General features: G+C 40.7%; 1 protein-coding gene across 4 annotated transcripts in view; it reads right to left on the reverse strand.

Annotated features, from left to right (window-relative positions):
• Positions 1–22,912, reverse strand: part of NSMCE2 (NSE2 (MMS21) homolog, SMC5-SMC6 complex SUMO ligase) — a 136,133-nt gene that overhangs the window by 70,399 nt on the left and 42,822 nt on the right. For all 4 annotated transcript variants that reach the window (XM_055703841.1, XM_055703844.1, XM_055703843.1 and 1 more), the window contains one exon: positions 1,825–1,978. In XM_055703841.1, the coding sequence (XP_055559816.1) occupies positions 1,825–1,978 (154 nt within the window). The remainder of the gene's footprint in view (positions 1–1,824; positions 1,979–22,912) is intronic.

Here is a 22,912-nt window from a genome sequence, read left to right on the forward strand (position 1 = left end):
CTGTGTATTTGAATACACGTTCATTATATTTCATCCAAGACTGTTTGTGAAAGCTAACAAACAATTTTCCATTCAACCTTTTAAACTGCATTAAATGCTTCAATAGGGAAAAACGTGATGGATTTACCTCATCAAAAACAGGATTAATTCTACAAAATCCAAGCTGAGCCAGCTGATCAATAGTCCCTGTACTGAACATAGCAGTTCATACAACATCATCATGTATTTTGGTTTGGGCACAATCTGACCACTGTGTGCAACCAAAAGAGAAGTCCAAGTGGCTAAAAAGACAAATCTGGATTTCAGGCAGTAGTGGCAGAATGATGTCCTAGGTTTTTTTTATTTTTTTTTTTAAAGAAAAACTATAACTGTGCTTATTTTACTTGGTTTTGTTTTTTTTTTTCAGCAGGTCTGCCATCTAGAACTCAATCCCATAGCCTGAGCTGAATATATTACTAGGGCATACACCCCTTCCTCAGGCAATTACAGGGTGGAAAGTAAATCCAAAGTCAGTTATCAAGATTTTATCTTCTCAGTTACTAACACCTGGAAATTAGGAATTACAACATAATGGTGGGGCAGTAATAATTTTATGGTTATGTAGGGAGTGAAAATTACAGTTTTGTGGTCTGCAGCCTGGTATGTTCATTCTTAAAATAGTGCCAAGAGCTCTATTAAACTCAGAGATCAGTGTTAATACTCAAATCCAAAATCTTAAAAACCATAAAGATGGGAAACATATATTAAGCCCTCAAGCTCTAATCCTAGGGAGCCTTGAGATATCAGATCTGAAATTTGCCTTGTCAAGCATGTCCTCACACTTCATAAATCTCTATAGGGAAGTAATCCAAAGTCCAGTGAAGTCAGCAGGAAAATTCTTTCTGCTAGTTTCCGTGGGTTTTGGACAGAGCTCCATAAAAACAAAACTCAAGGAAATCTACAGGATAACATCCAGAATATCATTTTCAGAGGGTATAAATCATTAATCTATGACTCCTGAAGTTCCTGAGATACCAGTTTATGTTGAAATCAAAATGTAGGGTGGGAGGAAATAGGTACAGGGGTCAAGGGACAGCAAGCAGAATAATATCATTTCAAAACGTAATCAAGACTGAGGAAGAACACCACAAATAGTGTTAGAGCCCACGAACTTTCCCAGCAACAGTAATCAGAGTGATTTTAATGGCTGCTATAGGTGCAGGGCAATAAAAGCATACAATTTTGTTCTGTTGCATAAATACTAGAACTGTTCACTCTCTAAGTTTTCTGGTAATTTAAGCACAAATAAACTTCTAACACTTGATAAATCACGTGAATTAAGAAAAACAGATTTTAATAAGTTGCAGTGTTACATGGTGCGTGCATAGAAGCTGTAAACCTGAGAACAGACAGAGTAAGCGTTTTCCAACAATATAGTTCTACGATTAAAGCAAAGGTCTTCTTAGAGTTGCAACATATCCTAAGTTGTGAAACAGGAGCAATTTGTTTAAGTGACAAACGAAAACAGCTTACCTAATCCTTTTAGAAGATCCTATCAATTAAGGGAAAAAAAAGAAAAAAATCTCCAAATGAAAAAGCCCACCTTAGGAAAAAAAGATGTGAAGCTAGTTTCATGGTATTTGTATTCAAACACAGCAGGAACTGTGGGAGTCTAAATAAAATTACCAAGGTAATTACATTAGCTTTTTTCTATACAGATATCAATTTGAACAAAACCACTCACCTCAGTTTGAGCCATAGCTGGCAGTTCTATATCTTAGAGCAGTTAGTCACATCTTAACACTTGGCATTCAAAGAATCTATTTTTTAAAAAATAATACTTACATTGTTTTCTCATCTCTTTAAGTTGATCCTGAAAATACAAATATTTTTCATTCCTTTGCAAATCTGAGTCACTGTTCTTGCTTTCCAGTGCAGTAAATTTTTCTTTTACTAAATATTTTAAATCTGGCATATTTTCCGGTTTTTCTCGTTTTATCTGTAAGGAACAAGAAATAGAATGTTATTTATTATGACACATTTTAATACAAAGCAAATATGTCAAGCAGAAATTCATGAACGTAATCTCGAGTTTCTTTTGACTATAGTTAGGTTTCCTGCTCTGAAACCATAACCTCCACGCAACTATTTATTTCAACAACAGTAACTATGAAATGCAGAGATTAACTTCTTAGTACCATTTAACTCAGTTGCTGTATACTGTGTATTTCTCACAGTAACAGGGAAAACTGATCAAATTTACTTCCATGAGTCATAAAGGTCAACATGTTAACAAGAACCAGTATAACACTGAATGTGAATGAAACCAAAGAATACGACTCTGTCCAAAAAGTGGGAAGATGACTGAAAAACAGAAATAACTTTTTAAAGTTATGTTCCACTCTCTCACCATCTTTGAATGAGCTTTACAGAAGCTTATAATCTACATGCGTGATTAGTGTGATAATACCAGCAAAAGCAGTACAGACAGCTAATGTAAAAGGAAACCAATTTATTTGTGCTGTCTGGACAAGCAGCATTATGCCATATAGACAGGCAAAAACAGTTTCTTCAAAAGCACTTGCTTACAGTAACTTCATCTGGAATGATCTGAAGAATAAATGACTAGAAACAAAAGGGAAGTCATCACATAGGCATATTAAGATATTCCAAGAATGCAAAAAGCACTTTGGGAACCCCCATAACCCAATAATTTATAGAGTTTTCCCTTCTGTTTCTCTAGCCAACATTAAATTCTAGGGAACTGTACCTTTGACAGATCTTCATAAGAACTAGTTTACAGGTGGTGGGAACTGTGCTATGATGAGCAACAGCACAAACTCTGAAAGAAGGTGGACATCTGTCAAATCCTTAATGCTAAGCATTTTCTGAACCAGACAAAGGCTATTTCTATCTCAAACATATGGCAAAACATGCCAGTCTGAAAAAAAAAAAAAAAGAGGTAAGCACCATTTCTGCTGAGCTGCTCTCCCCCTACCAGACACATTAAATTCCGCCCCTCACCAGACCACAGTACTATTCATTGGGAAAGACAGGAAAAGAGCCTACTGAGAAAAAAAAATCACTTCATCAAATTGTTTACAGGTTCCAGAGTTTACAGAGACCCTGGAAATCCTATGGAATATGTTTTATTTCAGGAGCCAAAAAAATAATAAATGTTCACATAAAAATGAGCTTTGCAGGTATATAAAATGCTACATAGCCAAGAAAACTTCACTTTGTTTTTAATCAAAGCAAAGCAATCCATAGAACTATTATTTCTTCCAAAAGTAAAGCCAGTTTGGCACACTTACTTTCGGCAGATGCAAGTTGTGGCAAAAAGAAAAATAAGAAAAAAACAGGCACTGCCAGGCGATAGCATGCAGTTTTTAAAGGCACCTGGAGATAAAAGATCACCTACTACAACATCTAACTGTGGACGGGAAAGACTCAGGAATACCTTGGTACCAAAGGCGCACCGTGACTATGAAAGACCAACAGCATGTCACCACAGATGCACAGGCTGCTGCATAAACCCAAGCAGCAGAGTGCAGTCCATATCATATGAAACTTATCAAAAGGAGCAAAGTAAAACAGAACATTCTGCTCCCAGGGCAATGGAGGGCAATCATAGCACTAAAATGATTTGCCTGTGTCAGCATCACAGCAAACTGCTGCAAAAGAAGGCCTATCACAACCAAAACAACCGTTCTTCACCATTCAGCTGAAGAAGGAACTCGGCCATCAAGTGCATGCAAGCACAAGAAAGCAATTACTAAATCAAAATACATCTAAAACACAACATATTATAAAATAATTATTTGATTTAGACAACATGTAGTGCAAACATACTCCTTTCTGCAAAAACTCAGGCTGTTTTTACAGACATTCTCTTGTTAACAGAAACAAATGTACAAATACAGGACCACACTCACAAGCATAGTCCAAATAACAACCTGTCACTAAGACCTGCCTTCATCATGAACAAGAGCACTAAGGATAGATACCACAGAATAGATCCAGTCGTGTATACTAAAAAAACCACCAAAGTGCTTCTAACTTGCTGATACTCACACAAAGAGTAAAATAAATGATGTGGATGTTCATCACAGACATCCATCTGCAGCAAAAACAATGTCAATAATCTTTTCCTCTCCACAAGGACTATGTTCAACACTGATATAGTTACATCAGGCTCTTTTTAAGCTTTCTCTTGACTCATGGAAGATTTGAGCACAGAAATTCACCCTCAGTGCGAGAGGTGAAGAGAAGGGCACAGTCAGTGTTAGTTCAAACAGTCATTCTCTCAGCCCCAACTTCCAGAATTAAAGGACTTTACCCATATGAGCAGAAAAAGAGCAGGAACTGTAACCTACACTGTTATGTTAGCAAAAAGGCAGATGTTTGAGAAGCTGCATTATATGCACATGAATAAGTTTTGTCCCTGCTACTGTGGAGCTACTAAAATTTGCATGTAGACATCTGTACTAACCTCAAGAGAACAATTACACAAACCCCTCCTTGGCTACGTAACTATAATCCCACAGCTTGCTGCCATATATCCAACAAAGTAAGAGATAGCATGCTATTTGCTAAAGGCAACATGAACAATTCCACCAGTTATCAATAAAAAAAAAAGGCTTTCACGCCAGCTATATTTCCAGTAGCAATACATTACGTTGTGAGGATAGTCCAGCAATGCAGCACATATGACATAGGCTCACACAATCATCTACAATGGAAACTTAAAGAGTCAGATGACAGAGTTGCTCAAAGAATGCTCTTTCCTGTACTTTAACATCTTTCACGTTTATAATTTGAATTCAGTTTCTGTTTACCTCCAGACGATTGCATTAAAATGATGAGTAGACACATCATTCCTGACCACACTCAATACTGTACCATCACGTACGCTATTACTGAAATGCCAGGTAGACCTTCTGGAAGGTCAACGCATCACAGGTGAATAATAAGGCCTGTCCACCCACTATAATAACAAATAAATACGTTTGCTGTGCTCAAGCAATTTCTCTTTGGTGCTGCATATCCTATCCCAAGAAAAGAGTTGAGAACATAAACTCAACAACATAAATGAAAACAAATGAAAGAAACTGTGACATCAGTCCCAGTTCCTCACAGTGGGACAGAATTGCAACATCTTATACACTGCATCAGCACAACACCCTTACAGGTACATTAGAGTTTTCTTTAGTTCTCACCACCCACTCCTATTCTACACATTCATGATGGAAGTAATGATGATGAGATCAGCGTAACAAAATGTATAAGGACAATACATACATAGGGCATGGCTAAGGAACAGGGCAAAATTATCAATATTCAGGACAAGTTGGGGTCATACACCTTGTTGGTCTCAGCAGCATGTCAGATAAATGCTTACCAGCAAAACTGAAGCCATCGGCATGTTCAATTTCTCTGTGAAAGTTACTTCAGGTGGGAACCATGACAGACACCTTAAGCAAACAACTGTTCATTTAGTAGCACTGTCAGCCAAAACCAGCATGCTAAGTAACACCTTGCAGTCATTAGTCAATCCATTGAGAGTTACAATGATTTTGAAATGGGGTGGAGGCATACACACCCTGCAAAGCATCCTGGAAATGACATGTAACCATGAACTGGGAGTGTTCAGGACATATGGTGAAAAGAAGTATCAGTCACAACAGCTTGTTTACAGCAACAGAAAAAACAGCTGCTGTGACAGTCCCATAGCAGCAAAGAACCACATGGGTATTTGCATGGGGCTCAGCAGTAAGAGGGAGAACAGACATGTTATACATGATAATTAATGATACTCCATACATGATCTACCAGCAGTGCTGATAGGAAAACACATTTAGAAACACTGAAAAAGTAATTGTTTAGAAAAACATAGCTGTGGTTTACCTATCCAAAGATTCATTTGCTCATGGCAACACACCATACCACCTGGTCACAGCTAGTATGTACAAAGAGGTTACTGCGTTTGATGGGAAATGCTTATGAAGTGAGCCAGGTCTTTGACTTCTGCCAATATCTACCTGTAAGGATGAGCCTTGCTTTTTCAGATTCTTTCACTGGTAGTGTGTCTATTCCATGCATAAGCTGTTAGACTATGCCTCCGAATATCAGACTTTTTGAAAGGCTAGCTTGCACAGCTTCAGACAACGGTAAACACAAGGTATTCCAAGGAGCAGTCTGGGGAATTTTTATTTCATCAATTACCATAACCACCCAATGAGAAATGAATTATTCTGTTCCAGACCGGTCCCAGAACCAGTGAGGTTAAAAGTACAATAGAGTAAAATTGGACCAGCTTGCAGCATTAGTTACATACAGTAAGGGACCAGTGTCCAAAACCCCACCAATTAGCATAATTCTGCATGGAACATTGCAGCATTTAGTGATTTGTCCTTCCCAGTATTATGTCCCAAAACACTTTACAAACATTAAAGAATTTAGCCTCAACCAACCACGGTGACATATGTACCACCAACTGTATTTTACAAACGGGGAGACTGTGGCATGAAGAGATGAATAACTTGCCCTAAGGCTGCACAAGGAGACTGTGGCAGAACCAAGAATAACTAAATCCTGGTTCTGTGCTTTGAGCACAAAGCCATCCTTTTACCTTCTTTAGCTGAGGGAAAGTTCAAAGTAACATGAGCATTTCGTTCACTCTTTACAAGGAGGCCCGAAACATCTTGTGGCTGCTTGGCAAACTGTGATAGAAGCGTGGCATTCTGCACACTGCAAAAATGCTCCACTGGACTTTGCATTGCAGTGGTTCAGCATGTGACACTCCACAGTTAATCTTTCAGCCTTTTCTTTCTTCTCTCTCTAGTACAGAATTCCTTTAGCTGCATATTTTTAATCCTGTCACTGTTCCTAGGTACCTTTTTTCAGCTATTGTTTATGCCCCTTGGTTTTTGGGACTTTGCCAGTACCATCCATTTTATTTCTCAGAAATTTCTTGCCATACCTGAACTATGCTGAGGTTTCCTCAAACCAATGATGCAATCTGCAAAAGAATGATCTTTCCGACGAATTCAGAATTCTCACCTTAATCTTTCAAACCACACACTATCTGTTCCCTGTAATTTAATCTCTACAAAATACAGACTTACAAAGTTTAATTTACAGATATTATTGACATTTGGTATTTGTGAGGTAAAGAAACATTCCTGCTTGCTAATGACCTTTTTAATGACCAAGTCAGCTGACGTGGCAGAACTTCTTCATTTTCCAGATTCTTTGTTGTTTCATTTATGAAAGGGAGAGTGATTAGTCACTTAGTGCTGAGAAGCTCAGAGGTATGTAGTTACCTAAATACTTCTATCATTTTGGGACACTCTGAAAAAGGATACACTGATGTCTCCAGCTAACTCCAAACTCACGAGTTTTAGATTGCATTTACACTACAGCCATGTGCCTGTGTGTATGCTTATGGAACACTGAGAGCAGCTGCATCTTTTGAAGAAAAACTTAGTATGTTATAGCTCCTGTTGGGACAATTTCTCACCTCTGTGAATTTGATGTTGTAAAGGAACTCAGTCAAGATTTTTCAGACAACTTCAGTTACTTCAGGACTTGGGGTGACTAGCCTAAGACATCCTACAAAGACCCAGTTTTCAGAACCTAGGTATCTCATGCTTTCTGAATTGGCTTGACTTTAAAATATCTGACCCAGACAACAGACATATCTAAAACTACCTGTTTCAGAGAACAAATACCAAGAATTGGCTGGCTATAACAGTAAGTACAGACACCGTCAAAACAGCCTCTCTGAGCATGTCCATCAGATAAAAATAACTTTTCTTCCTTTATTTACATCTGCTATGCAGCAACATCAGCCAAAAATGCATGTCACCTTTCTTTAACAATTCCTACGTCCTATTATTTCATCCTTACCTCACTAAATAATTTATTATTACAAATACGCAGCCTTTCAACACACACATTTATTTTACCTCAGGGTAAGTCAAAGTTTGCTGTGATTATTTATTATAACTAATTTTTTTCACTGAGAGGGAAAATAACATGGGAGCTAAGTAAATTTGTGGGTTGAGTCACCCAATACGCTTTGTGAATCATGTGAGAACCAACTCTAAGTGAGTCACCACTGTAACTGAATCAGGCTGCAAAATTTCAACTCAACCTAAACAGTCATTTATTATTCTTCAATGGCTGGATTCAAAACCTTAGCAAATATCAGATCATTTGTTGATGCACAAATAAAACCCAGCTCTTGGAAACATCTGCAAGGGCAGTCAAAAAGGATATCATCATTCGGCAGTAGGAGCTGCGCTAGTTTGAACACAGTTCTGCTGCAGTCAGAACTGCCTAAGGGCCCATGTCTGATTCAGGAGATTCAACACCTCTATACATCATGGCTGCAGGGCTGGGACTCTGGTTGAGCAACACCTTCGCAGACAATTGTGAAATGCCAAGAGAGGCATATTTATAAGGGCTGACCCATACTTATGACACATACTGCCTATTAAACCCGGCCAGCACAACAGAAAATGACTGTCAGCACGTTTTAAAATATCGCAAAACCTTGCCAGAGTAACAGTCTAAAGGTGAGGCAGGGTTGCCATGGTTCAAAAGCAGCACGTCAATACGGTGGCTGTAGCTAAGGCGTCCCCCATAATGAAATTGCTACCACCTTCCAGTTTCTTTTCCCTACTTCCAACACAGCTGAAGATGTTTTACCTTTATCAAGAAAGTAAGCACAGAGGGGCACACACTGCTTCCATGTATCCTGGGGGTATATCCAAACAACCTCCCCCTCCCCGGCAAGTCACAGCACGTGTGAGTCAGTTTGGTAAGGCTAGAAATTTGAGTTTGGCCCACCCTGTTTGCTTTCTTTCTCCTGTTTAGAAAGGAACTGTATATACAGAGTGAGATTAAAGTAAATTAGCACCAGGTGAGGAAACAAATCACCTGGGTGCAAATGCAAAGTTTACAGCTTGAAAGCATTTCTTGGTGTTTCTATCTGTTAGAAGTGCCACCTTAAGCAAAATGCTTTACTCTGCACGTGTTTTAACAGAAAAAAAAATAAATGTTTTTTGTATTTTCCCCAGTTGCCCACTACGGTAGAGACAAGAGTGTGAAAATCTTCTTGTTTCTCTCCAAGACCCCTTGCACACTGCCTTGCAAAGTGCAAAGGGGTAAAAAGAAGCAATGAAGGAAGATCTTATTGAAATACCAGTATTGAAACTACTTGCTTCCAATAGTGTAAAACTGGCTCATACAGACAGCAATAAATATGAGCATTAGAGATGATGTTTTCCCAACAAACCAAAGTGAAGACAGTTAATGGATATTTAGCACCTTAATCCCTTCAGCATTTCTGAAAGCCCAACTGCCTGTGGTTTGCCATGAGGGCTGGACTGCATTTTCTTAATGATCTCAACAAAACAGAAGTCTCTTCATCTTGTTTCTCTGTAGTTTTTCAATATATGAAGTATGAATACAACAAAGCAAAAAATCATACAGTATTTGGGAGACATTTATGAAAACACCTAAAAAATACGGTTTAAGACACAGTAGAGGAGCAAGTACATAAATTTACTAATCCTTTCTTTATGTATTTTAAAGTTCTGCCACAAACAGATTTTATGCAAGCTAATTTTGGTACACTAGAGATATACTGCATTTTGTTCTGAGTAGTTTTGCCTGAGCACAGATTAAGGCTTATAAGAGCAAAAATAACTATTCTTATAAAAATGTTGCTTTGTTTTAACAGCATGTTAGAAACTGTGAGGCAGATGGTGCATCTGTTTTAGCAAGGTTGATTCAGCAAATGCATTAGGCTGTTGAACCAGTTTACCAAGCTGCTGATTAATTCACATATTTAGAAAATACATTAACATGGATATTAGAGCTTGCTTTTTTTTTTTTTCTTTAATATTCCACTCAAACTGATGGAAATTTATACATTGATTTCAGTGGGAGCAGAAGGCCCTAAGGTGATTTCAGATTAACAACCTGTTTACTCTTGTATGGCTCTGCTTGGTTGACTGAGATCGCTAAATCTCATGTTTTCCATAGTGTGGAAAATAAAGGGCTAAATCCTAAAACAAGTACAATTCAGTGTTATCTCCAGCAGCTCCTACAAAACGCTGTTGACTTATGCCAGCTGTGAAGCTGATCCCAGTTTAAACACAAAGTGTGACTTATTCTTTCAAGACCTGCATACAGCATGTATTGTTAAAATCAGCTGTTTTTCCAGAGGGATGTTTTCCATATTCCTTGGATATACCCTCCAGCAAAAATTAAGCAGACTTCTTCAATTTTTACTCCTCTGTGGTTTTTTTTTTTATTCATCTGATGAAATTCTTGTCCTTAAAAAGTTCTTCAGCACTGACAGCATTTCTTCTTCATATTCTCCAAAACAGCAATGTGAGTCATATTGTCATTTTTCATTAAGACTAAAGGCAACCTTTACACTTTTGAGGAAGAGCAATAAGATTCCTTAAGTATAGACTCATGCTTTATTTGAATTGACATTAGTTGAAAAACATATATTCTGGCTGACACTTTGAGCCTAGGCTCATCAAGTTAATATATCTGTATTAATATATGGATCAAGATGGAAATACTTCCATCAGGGTCAGCTCCACCTTTAACACAGAACAGTGAATTCAGTGATGGTGCCAAGCTACACCAAGCAGAAAAAAAAAAAAAAAAAAAAAAAAGTGCAACTGCAGTGTGGGCCCAGAATTTTCTTATAAACTGGGAGCACCTGCCTTCCTTACACCGCAGTAGGTACCAAAGACCTCACCTGTATGGCAGTCCCAGTCTGCGTCCTGTGGCAGAACTGCCTTTTATTTTGCACTTTCCTGCAAATGCCTTAGAGACAAGTCTCTCCCTTGAGCCTCTCCACGTATCACAGTCTTCAATCACTATTAGTGATGTTTTCTTATCCAGCTTCCTATTGGGACAGCCCTCAATAGAGTTATTAGCCACTAAATGCCAGGTCTTCCTTCCTTCCATTCTTATCCTTCTTGATTTACCAGTTCTGGCTGACAGCTTGCACCTCTTCCCTTGTCTTGGCAAACACTACGTGCTTTCCTAGTACTTGCACAAGTAATTCTTTCCTGCTGCATGGGACACTCTGGAATGCTAACATACCCTTTTTGCTGTATAGGTGTACCAGGGTATCTCAATTCCCTAGATTTTATAGGCTCCCTGCAGGCAGTATATTGTCTGACAGAGAAGGATATTTTCAACTGCGATTCTTTTCCTCTTCTTTGCCTATAGGTCCCATCTTTGTTATTAATGCAGTTTCAGCAAAGCCTCAGAAACAGAACTGTATCACAAAAAAAAGCATTCAAAAGGCCTTTGCTCCTAGTATGCTAGATTAGCTACTTATATGTTCCTCTATAGCCACCAGTTTTTACAAAGACTCCATGTGTAACAGGCTAGATTAATCCTGTCTACATTACCACCCAACACATCCTTTCCACCAACTTTCCAAAATCCTTGGAGTCTATCCACACCTTTTCTGTTACCTATCACAGCATCAAGAAGCTGGTTCTTGCCAGCAGGTAACCGACGATGCCAGTTCCTGCCACTCTACCTGTTTGATTTTCGAAACAAATGGCATTTGCACTGTCTGTCTCTTGGTCCTCCTGCTGTGGGAAAAGTCATAAACATTTGTGAATACATCTTTAAATCCTTCTTCAAAATGCTCGTTTAAAGCTATCTTTCTTTATTACGATGCCCACAAACCTCTTCACAACTGACTGTTTCTGGCTATGACAGTTGTCTGTCCTGTGTGACTGAGCCCAGCCTCCTGATTCCAGAGCATCCCTTTTTATACAGAGCCTCGCAAAACTGGGTCCCGAGAAATTTGATGGAACCTGAACAGCTTTCTTATTATGGGTCATTACATTAACTTCCACATCTTAACTCAAAACCAGCTTGCTTCATACTTTCCACATTAAAGGAAACCCGGAAAACTGTGAACAATATAATAAGCTGTAATTAAACACAATACTAGTAATAGTGATACCTAACTGTAAGGTGGATACCGGATGCAATCTGATAGATGACTGTATAATAGAAAGCACACAAGAAGAGTTTTTAAAAATTCAGAGACATTTGTTTTGCAACTCTCTTGCAATTTATATGTAAAGCCTTTTTATAAAATCTGAATGTAAATTACCAATCCAGGTTTAAAATTATGACTAAAAATGAAATCATATTCCAACTCTCCAGCCCATATAGACTCCCCCATTATACATAAGCCCTTGATTTTTACATGCTGTTGGAAGTAATTAAAATCAAACTTTAATTTAAAAAGGTTTTTAAATAGTTCACAGTTAAAATAACAATTTCTGTAACCGAGACTAGTGTGCGACAGCAGTATTAGTTTGCTCATGCCTGCAAAATGTGACAGCAGGGTGAGAAGAAACAGGAAAAACTGAGTCTTCAACTGCATTTATAACACTGAAGGAGATGGTCCTACCTGAGAGTTTGTCTGCATGGCAGACATGAAAAAAAGGAGCACGAAACAGGATTCCTAAATAGAATACTCTTCACATATACTGCTGAAATACCATTTGTAAAAGCAAAATAAAAAGCTTAGCCTCAAATTTAAATACACTTTTCTTAATATTGCCTCAGCTGACAAAAAACGGTTATGGAGTAGAAATTTTGTTTTTCTCCATAAGAACTTACTCACCCAGGAAGGCAAACCAGTATGAGTTTGGCCACTTTAAGGTTGCTGAAAAAAACCTCAGTACTTTTTTGACTATAAAAACCATTCCCATTATGCAGGCTGACAATCCCAGAAATTTGATGTCATCCATGACTACAAACTGTCACTTACCACTAAGATTTAAAAGCACAAAAAAGAATTCATCATCTTCTAAACTTATAACTCTATGCATGCAAGTATCTCCTTTCTGTTATTTTCAGACTCAATAGATACTTTTTTTTTTTCTTGTTCCTCAGTTTCCGCAATGCTATGAAATCTGTCTCCCCAAATTCTTTCAGGCTTCTAGCATAAACCCTATGCCAGCCAACTCTCTTGATCACACCTCCCCTGCCACTTAAACTTCTCCCTACATCTTTCTGAATTCACAGACCTAGCTCTTATATTTAGTACTGGTTTTGAACTTGTCCTTCCTCTTTCTCATATTACTTTGCTTTCCCTTTTTTAGCTTCTTTCGAAGCTCATCTCATCATTCATCGCAATTTTTCAGTACTGCACATTCCTTCTTATAACTCTATCAAACTCGCTTTTCCATCATTTCTCTGACTCATTCACTGTATATCATGTGCTAGACTGATTCCTCTCTTATTACTAGCCCTAATTATGGGATGCCTCCATTATTCCTTTATATATTACAGTCTCACCAAACACCAGCTCCTGAGTCACTTGGAAAGGATGGAGGGAGCAGACAGAGGGAGTGACTGCCGACCCTCCACGCACGGGTCAGCAGACTGAGGAACAGCAAGTTATGCTGACCTCTTATGGGTTATGGTAGTACATGCTTTCAGAAGTGCACCCACTGGTACCTAGGAATATTTTGTCCTGAGAGTGCTGCTGCGGCACACCTTCCTCTACTGTCGCTGACCTCCTTAAGTCACCTCATTATAAAGTGAAAATACACCTTCCAAAGTGGAACACTGAAACTCACCGTAAGTAACTAAACCTCGTAACTGCATCTCACGCTTCAGCACGGATCTTCTGAGTACGTCACAGCAAAGTATTTAAATTTGACTTGACACTACTCTGTAGTTATTCAAAATCAGATGAAATTTCAGCTGTTTCTCAGCCAATCACTTGCTACTTTGGCCAGTTCTGTAGATTGACTGTTATCAATCCCTATCATGATTGTTCCCCTTTGTTTTTGTCTTCTGCCATGCAATATATATTCACATGATAATATTTCTTGCTTCCTGAGTTTCTCTTCTCCACCAGCCTTCACCAGCATATTCTCTTGTCCAAGGGACTTAAGTTTTGACAGCAGACACAGCTCATGTCTACAAAATATAGGACAGTTGATATCTGTCCTTGTTTCTCAAGTTCATGACAGACTCCTATTCTGAGTGATGAGGAATCTCATCTTGTTATATAAAATACTAGACAGAAAAGAACCCAAGAACAGGACAAAAAACTTTCTAAAGACGTTATGGATTACAATCAGTAAACACATGGATCGATAGCTGGTCAGCCATTTCACTGTTCGCATGACAGAATGAGACATGCCTACAGCAAAGCTGGGTAACAGAACTGAAAAAAAAAGAACACCCAAATCACTGGCAGAAGAAAAAACCTCTTTTGCAGAGTCACTAATTCAAAATGGAATAATTAAAATTCCCACTTCAGAAGCTGTTGCTTTGAAGTGGAACTGCAGATCTTGGTTTGCATATTAGGAATGCTTGTGTCAATTTCCATGCTCCATCTGGGCAAGAGATTGCAGATGAGGATGACAAGGCTCTGAATTAGGACAAATCAAATGGACATGGATTCATGAAATCCTGTAGAGATAATTCTGAGTCTCTCAAGATGATGTAATTAGTATATTAGCATGGTTTCCTCCTGTAACAGTAAATGTATTTTAACAATAGGTAATGTCTTTATATCTGCTATTCAATGTGACAGCCTTGTTAAAAGTCCTTTGCACCTTCTGTTTTGTCTGTCAGCACCACTGTAAGTCCCTACTTTGTAGCAAAGAACTGGATGCACAAGAAGACTACCAAGTTGTAGCAAAGATGCAAACTGTAGCACTTCAAAGATCCTATTACCTAATGCAATCCCCTGACTGAATTAGCCAGTCAAGGCTTTTTATAAAATGGATGGAGAAACCCAATATCAAAAAACAGGAATCAGAAAAACCAGCTATCTAAGCAAGGATTGTCTAACAGACAGGGAGCACTGTTCCTCTAATGGCAATGGGTGCCTCCACCACAAACCCTTTCCTTGAGTCAGTTGCTTAAGCCAGGCAAATCCTTCCTCATAAGCAATGATGAGAGAAATCCACATACTATCAGATTTAATATCTCAGCGGTTAAAATAGTCATCAGTAAGGTGAGTGACCTGTTCTCAGATCTCTGCTCATCCCATATTAGTTGCCCTAGCCCATAGGCTATTGGGTATTCAGGGGTAAGGCATCTCGATCTCTCCCGTTTGAAGTTGTTCCACTTTGTATAACTAATTAAGAGATAATTGGAGCAAGTACTTGAACTTGACTCTCCCACATCCCAGGTTATTGCCTAACCATTCAGCTATGGATTGTCTTTCATTTTGTTTCTGCAAGGTTCTTACATCATGTAGGTGCTTTTGAAAATCCCCTTCCCTGTATTTAACATACAAATATTCACAGAACAGAAAGGCACATTCATTTCAGAATTACCACTACAAATATCTCCCGTTCTTCTCATATATAGTATGAGCTCTATCGCTCAATGGTGAAAGCTAGGTGTTTGTTTGTTTGTTTGTTTGTTGGGGATGTGCGTGTGTCTTTTTCAAACCCTTTGTCACAATACAACCCATTTGTGCAAGTACTAACCCAAGATTTTTTTGTGGTTCCTAATTTAGATTCCTTGCTTGAAGAAGGCACGAGAAGCCTCCAACAGTATTCATAGATAGCAGAGTAAAGGGATATTGGTCTTTCACGATGACTGATGATCATTCTTTGGATTCTAAAAATATGGTATGGGCTTCAGAAAGCACATGATGTGATGAACAGCTCTCTGCACTAAAAAGCTCACAAAGTAAATGACGAACCTGGCACACAAGCAAAGACGCAATATAAACCACACATTGGGAGAAACACAGATTACAAATCCAGGATAATGAAGCACAAGTGAAAGCTTGCAAGGTATTTCAAAATAAGGACAGCCTGGTACAACAGGCATTTGTTCGAGGTCTATAAGGGTATCGTGAGCTGATAAAAGGTAGGTAGCAGACTAGGGAAAAAATAGTTCAAGAAGTAGTACACATGACAAAGTAATTTAAGGAAGGCTGTTGGACTGGTCTAAACAAGCAATAAATGTTTACATTATTTTACAGTTATCCTGGTATAAAACTTGCAGATGCTTTTATTTCATTTCATCTTACGTATCCTACATGAGTTTAACAAAATAAAACAAAATAAAAGAAAGCCCCACCAAAAAAAACCACAAGTAAGAATGTAAGTAACACCAATATAACTATTTTAGTTCTGTCACTAGCAAAACCTTCCCCATAAACAAAGCCTTAGTTTCAAAATGTGAAGTAACTATAGTCTGAGAAGAGATGGGGGGAAAATTTAGAAATGTTGGTGAACAGTGGCTTAGGAAAAATTAGGAGTCCAACAACAGTATTGTGAAATGTTAAATGCAACAACATTACACAGCAAGCAGAAGATCTGATTTGAAAAACCAAAATTTTGGCTGTGCATAAACACACTGGCTCATTTGTGGTTTCCAGAAATGTCTTTGCGATGCAGCATTCTCTGAGTCTTCAGCTTACAGGAGTTTTTCCCCATAGCAGAGGCTTGTGGTGATATAACAGAGGCACAAACCAACCACCAGAACAAAAGGTTAAAGTCTTTTACAAGGTTTAATTTCTGTAGAGATTTAAACATTTAAATATGTCATTACAAAATGAAATGACTCAGTATAGATGTAATTCAGATGTACCAAAATGCATTAGTCATTCAATAAAACAGGCACTGAAGACTTACTAAAAATACTTCACAGAAAAAAATAACAACATATATTTACTTTACTGAATGGTTGTCGTGGAAAGCACATAAAACCAAATCCTGTATAAATCACTCTAATTTGCCTATCCTGAAACTAGGACGGCTATTCCTTATCCTAAAGCAGCGTGTCTAACTCACATCCACTTTCCAGCCCTTGTTTTGAACAGCAGTGCAAGGGGAAGCAATGCGTGATGTGATCACAAGGCAAGCAAACTGGGCAGAGAACCAACTAACTGGCAGCATGAGGACCTCCCTGCCAGGTGGGAGTCTCACTAGGGGTGGAGTTAACTTGCATCAGCTTCCTACTCATCTAGAGATGAGATGGTGTTCCTCAGGGAACACCAGCAACATGAAGCCCTGCCATCAGGACACACAACCAGAAGCAAGGCGGTTAATACGGCAGCTGGATTGCAGGGAGCGTAAAGAAATCCAACAGAAGCTGCTCCCAAATGGAGATAACGCAGCACAGGTCACCAGTGCAGCCTTCCTGGTACTTTGGCATTCTCAGCCTCCATGGAAGTGCTGAGGATACATTCTGCCATCCAGGGCTTGGATACTTAGATGCCCAGTGCTGGGGCATGGAGCTGGGGACGTGCATTCTGATCAAGTCACTGCTATGCTCAGTGAGGAGCTGCTAAGAGAGGTCAGCAAGCTTCACCACATCAGGGGTTCTGCACAGGAGATCAGTAAGATCTTTGAAGAAATTTCTCCAAGACAAAATCTTGAGCCCCATGGGGGTAAGAATTACCAGATGTCTGCTGGAAATACAATACAACAGAGAGGAAATAGTCCAGCAGGATCCTAGAGTGCATGGAAGCTACCTTCCTGACACAGCTGCTGATGGAGCCAGCTGGGGAAGGCTCCCATTGGACCTGTTGTTTGTGAACAGAGAAGGATTTGTGGGTGATGTGATGGCTACAGGCAGTCTTGGGCACAGTGATCTCAAAATGATAAAGAGTTTTTGATTCTTGGAGAAGTGGGGGGGGGGGGGGGTGGGGGTGTCAGCAGAACTGCCACCTTGGACTTCCAGAGGGCAGGCTTTGGCCTATTTAAGAGACTGGTTGACAGAGTCCCTGGGGACACAGTCCTGAAGGGCCAAGGAGTCCAGCAGGGCTGGACATTCTTAAAGAAGGAAACTTTAAAGACACAGGAGCAGGTCATCCCCATGTGCTGAAAGATGAGTCAGTAGGGAAGAAGATTGGCCTGGCTAAAGAGAGAACTTTGGCCAGAACTCAGGGAAAGAGAGAGCGTTTACGGCCTTTGGAAGAAGGGGCAGGCAACTCAGGAGGACTACAAGGATCTCACGAGGTTATGCAGGGTGAAAACTAGGTGGCCAAAGCCCACCTAGAACTCCAATTGGTTTTGCCATAAAAGACAATAAAAACCATTTCTATAACTATATTAGAAACAAAAGGAGAGCTAAGGAGAATCTCCACCCTTTTTTGGATGCGGGGGGAAATACAGCTACAAAGGATGAGGAAAAGGCTGAGGTACTTAATCCCGTCTTTGCCTCAGTCTTTAATAGCAAGACCAGTTACCTTCAGAGTACTCAGTCCCCTGAGCTGGATGACAGGGACAAGGAGCAGAATGAAGACCCATAATTCAAGGGAAATGGTTAGTGACCTGCCACACCACTTAAGACACACACAAAACCATGAGGCCATATAGGATCCACCCACGGGTACTAAGGGAGCTGGCAGAGGTGCACGCCAAACCACTTCCAATGGGAGGTCCCAGTTGACTGGAGGTCAGCCAATGTGATGTCCATCTGCAAGAAGGGCAGGAAGGAGGACGCAGGGAACTACAGGCCTGTCAGCCTGACCTCGGTGCCAGGGAAGGTTATCGAGCAGAGCATCTTGAGCACCATCACACGGTATGTGCAGGTATGATCAGGCCCAGCCAGCATGGGGTTATGAAAGGCAAGTCCTGCTTGACGAACCTGATCTCCTCCTATGATAAGATGACCCGCCTAGTGAGTGAAGGAAAGGCTGTGGATTTTGTCTACCTGGACCTTAGTAAAGCCTTTGACACCATCTCCCACAGCATTCTCCTGGAGAAACTCATAGTTTGGACGGGTATGCTCTATGCTGAAGCCCAAAGAGCGGTAGTGAATGGAGTTACATCCAGCTGGCAGCTGGTCACAAGTGACGTTCCCTGGGGCTCAGTACTAGGGCCAGTCCTCTTTAGTATCTTTATCAACAATCTGGGCAAGGGAACTGAGTGCACCCTCAGCAACTTTGCAGATGACACCAAGCCCGGGGGGAGTGTTGATCAGCTGGAGGACAGGAAGGCTCCAACAGAGGGACCTGGACAGGCTGGATCAATGAGCCAAGGCCAATTGTGTGAAGTTCAACAAGGAGAAGTGCCAGGTCCCACACTTGGGTCACACCAGCCCCACACAGCGCTACAGGCTGGGGCAGAGCGGCTGGGAAGCTGCCTGGGGGAAAAGGACCTGGGGGTGTTGGTCGACAGCCGGCTGGGCATGAGCCAGCTGTGTGCCCCAGTGGGCAAGGGGGACAACAGCATCCTGGCTTGTATTAGAATCAGTGTGGCCAGCAGGACAAGGGCAGCAATCATCCCCCTGTACTTGGCACTGGTGAGGCCACACCTCCAATACTATCTTTGGGTTTGGGCCCCTCACTTCATGAGGGAAGTAGAGCACGTTCAGAGAAGGGTCTAGCGAACCAGCCTCATGAGACACAGCTGAAGGAACTGGGTTTGTTTAGCCTGGAGAAAGGAGGCTGAGGAACCTTATTGCTCTCTACAACTACCTGAAAGGAGGTTGTAGCAAGGTGGTTCCCAAGTAGCAAGTAATAGGACAAGAAGAAATGGCCTCAAGTTGCTCCAGGGAAGGTTTAGGTTAGATAGTAGGAAAAATCTATTTACCAAAAGTATGGTCAAGCATTGGAATAGGCTGCCCAGGGAAGTGGTTGAGTCATCATCCCTGGAGGTATTTAAAAGACATGTAGATGTGGCACCTAGGGACATGGCTTAGTGGTGGGCTTAGCAAGGTAAGGTTTACAGTTGGACCCAATGATCTTAAAGGTCTTTTCCATATTCTATAATTCTAAGAAGAACAGCTACAACCAAAAGACCAGCAAGAGGGTACAAACTTGCAGAGGGTAGAAGCTGCTAGCTTGTGACTTCAGGTAACAAGAATAAAACTCTTTTTCCTCCTCCAGCTGTGCCAAGCTACGATTTTCAGGAACAGTAGTGGGTGTTTGAGAAAATTCTGAGTGCATATCTCAAGTCTTTGGATTAGCACCAGTACTAAAGAAAACATCGGTATTAGTCCCTGATGATGCTCCCCTGTTTGAAACAGAATAATCCACCCCTATTATCCAGGTGAGTCTGTTGCTTGCCCAGAACCAGCTCACTGATGTTACAGAGAAATTGCCAGCACTCACCCAGCCTTCCAAATTCTACCTCTTGCCCCTAACCTTTGTGGGACAGAAGTAACACAGTCAAGTGAAACCCCGAGTAGCTCAAATGGAACAGAGAACTCGGAGCAAACATGAGAAGACAGAAGTGCCAGCAATGCTCTTTTCTAGTCCTTCCAGTCAATGGAGTGGCCTGGCTAGCAGATGTAACCAGCAGACTGATGCCTGGCTGTACAGCTGCTGTCACCAGCAAGACTTGGGTCTCTTTGATTGCAATGCCACATTCAATAAAGATGGGCAGCTACGAAGACACGGAAGCCACCTGCCAAAAACATCTCTGTGAAGAGACTCACTGTTCTGGTGAGGATGGCTTTAAACCACATTCACTGAGGAATGGGTACTTGGCCCAGTGGTAAGAGAAGGGAAGGGAGGAGAAAGTATGTGTGAGAAAAGGCCACAAGTTACACATTTCGACTTGGAGGGAGGGCATGCAGAGGCTTACCTCAGGCGTCTGGATACTAATGCACAGAGCTTGGCCAACAAACAAGAAGAACGGGAAGTCTACGCACAGTCAGAGAGTTCTGATGTGATCAGGATCACGAAGATTAAATGTGATAGCATCCATGACGGGAACAGTGTCATGGAGGCTCTTCAAGGAGAACAAGCAATGAACAAACAACAAGAAGGGCAGTTGCACTTCATTACAAAGCACCTCCTTGTCTATGCAGAGGTCCAGTGTGAATCCAGAGATGTAACTGACAGGAATCTTCTAGTGAAAAGCAAAGGCAAAAGCAACATTGGCCATACAGCAGTGGGAGCCTGTTACATACCACCTGCCCAAGGGGATGAAGTGGATAAGACTGTCTACAAACAACTACTTAAAGCAACATGACTACCAGCCTTCGTCTTTATTAGAGATTTCCACCACGTGGGCAACATGGCATTGCACAAGCAATCGAGGATATTTCTAGACTGCGTTGGTGATAACTTTCTAATGTAAATGCTAGAGAGACCAAACAAAGGTAATACTCTGTGTGACCTCTGTGCATGAACAAGGAAGGAGTAGTGGCAAATGTGGTCAGATAGTAGCTTGGGAGCAGTGACCACAAGGTGATTGCATTCAGGATGCAGAAGAAGATTGGGAAGATAAGCAGAAGAATTAGGACTCATGATTTTATGCAGGTGGACTTCGGGTTATTCAGGATATGGCTCAGCAGAATCGCCTGGGAAGCTGACACGAAAGGTGCCTAGGATAGCTAGTAAATTTTTTGTAGAAAACTTACTGAGAGCTCGGGAACAAATAATCCTGTTGTACAAGAAGACTGGAAATTTCAGTAGGAGTCACTTTGACTAAGCAAGGAGCTTCTTAGTGAACTGTAATGCAAAAAGACAGCATACAACAAACAAGAAATAGCAAGAAAAAAATGAGCACAAAAGCACTACTTTGGCTTTGGCTTTAGCACTAGTTAGGAACAAAATTGGGAAACCCAAACCACAGTTAGAATTGAAACAAGTAAGGGATAGAAAGAACGACGAGAGGGAATTGTGTAAGTTCAGAGGAAATGTGGGGATGTTACTGAATGGGGGAGACAACCTAGTAGCGGCTGTGCAAATGGAAAAGGCTGAAGTACTCAATACATTTGTGCCTCAGTCCTCACAGGCAAAGATTACTCCTAGATTTCCAGGTGTACCAGGATGGTTTGGGAAGGAACAGGTCAGGGACAACAAGTCAGGAATGAGTGAGAGCAGCTCCATGTATTCAAATCTATGAGGACAGACAAGATTAATCTGAAAGTGCTGAAAGAGTTGGCTGATGTGACTCCAAGAGTCCTGCCTGTCATCTCCAAAAAAAGCATGATCATTGTGGGAGGCCCCTGAAAACTGGAAAAAGGCTAGCACTATGCCTGTCTTTAAAAAGGGCACGAGAGAAAGAACTCGGGCAACTACAGGCTGGTTAGCCTCACCTCAGCCCCTGGAAAGATTGCAAACCACATCCTTTTGGAATCCACCTCCAAACATGCAGAGAACAAAAAGGTAATCAGCAACAATCAACATGGACTTACAAAGGGCAGTCCATGCTTGATCCAACTGATTGCCTTATGTGATGAACTGACCTGAAAAGCAGATGTGGGGAGAGTGGTGGATGTAATTAAATGGTCTGGAAGGTAGTTTGAAAATTACCAGAACAGCTGGGCTCCAAGGGTAGCACTCACAGTAAACATTAGTTTGATATCCAATTGGTAGCAAGTACCAAGCAGAGTATTATAGTGGTGAACAGTAGGGCTGAAAATGTTCAAGAACCTCACCAACAACCTGGATGATGAAACCAAATGCACCCTCAGCAATCTTCTAGACCATACTAACCTAGTGGCTTTTGACACATCAAGCAGTAGAGCTTTAATCAAGAAGGACCTTGAGGAAATTCAGGACTGGAAATGCTAAGTTCAACAACAAAAGTTCTGCAGCTTTTCTAGGGGCAGGGTAACCTCACACATCAGTGCATGCTAGGAACCGCCTGGCTTTGCAGCAGCTCTGCTGAAAAGGACAGACAACACCAAGTGAAATGTGAGGAAACATTCTCACTGCTAATAAGGCTACATTAGGGGCAGCGTGGCCACCAGGACAAAGGAATTAACTTTCCCCTCTTATGAAGTATTCATTAGGCAATAGATTAAAAATTGCATCCAGTCTCATACCCCCCAGTTCAAGAGGTATGTGGAGAAACTGGAGTCTGGGGAGGGGCCATGGGCTCACAACTGATAGAAGTTGAAGCAGCTGGGGTTTTTTTAATCTGATACACAGGAGGCTAAGAGAGGCACAAACTACTTGAAGAGTTACAAAAAT

Source organism: Falco cherrug, chromosome 3 (assembly GCF_023634085.1).
Source record: "Falco cherrug isolate bFalChe1 chromosome 3, bFalChe1.pri, whole genome shotgun sequence".
Taxonomy (NCBI): Eukaryota; Metazoa; Chordata; class Aves; order Falconiformes; family Falconidae; genus Falco; species Falco cherrug.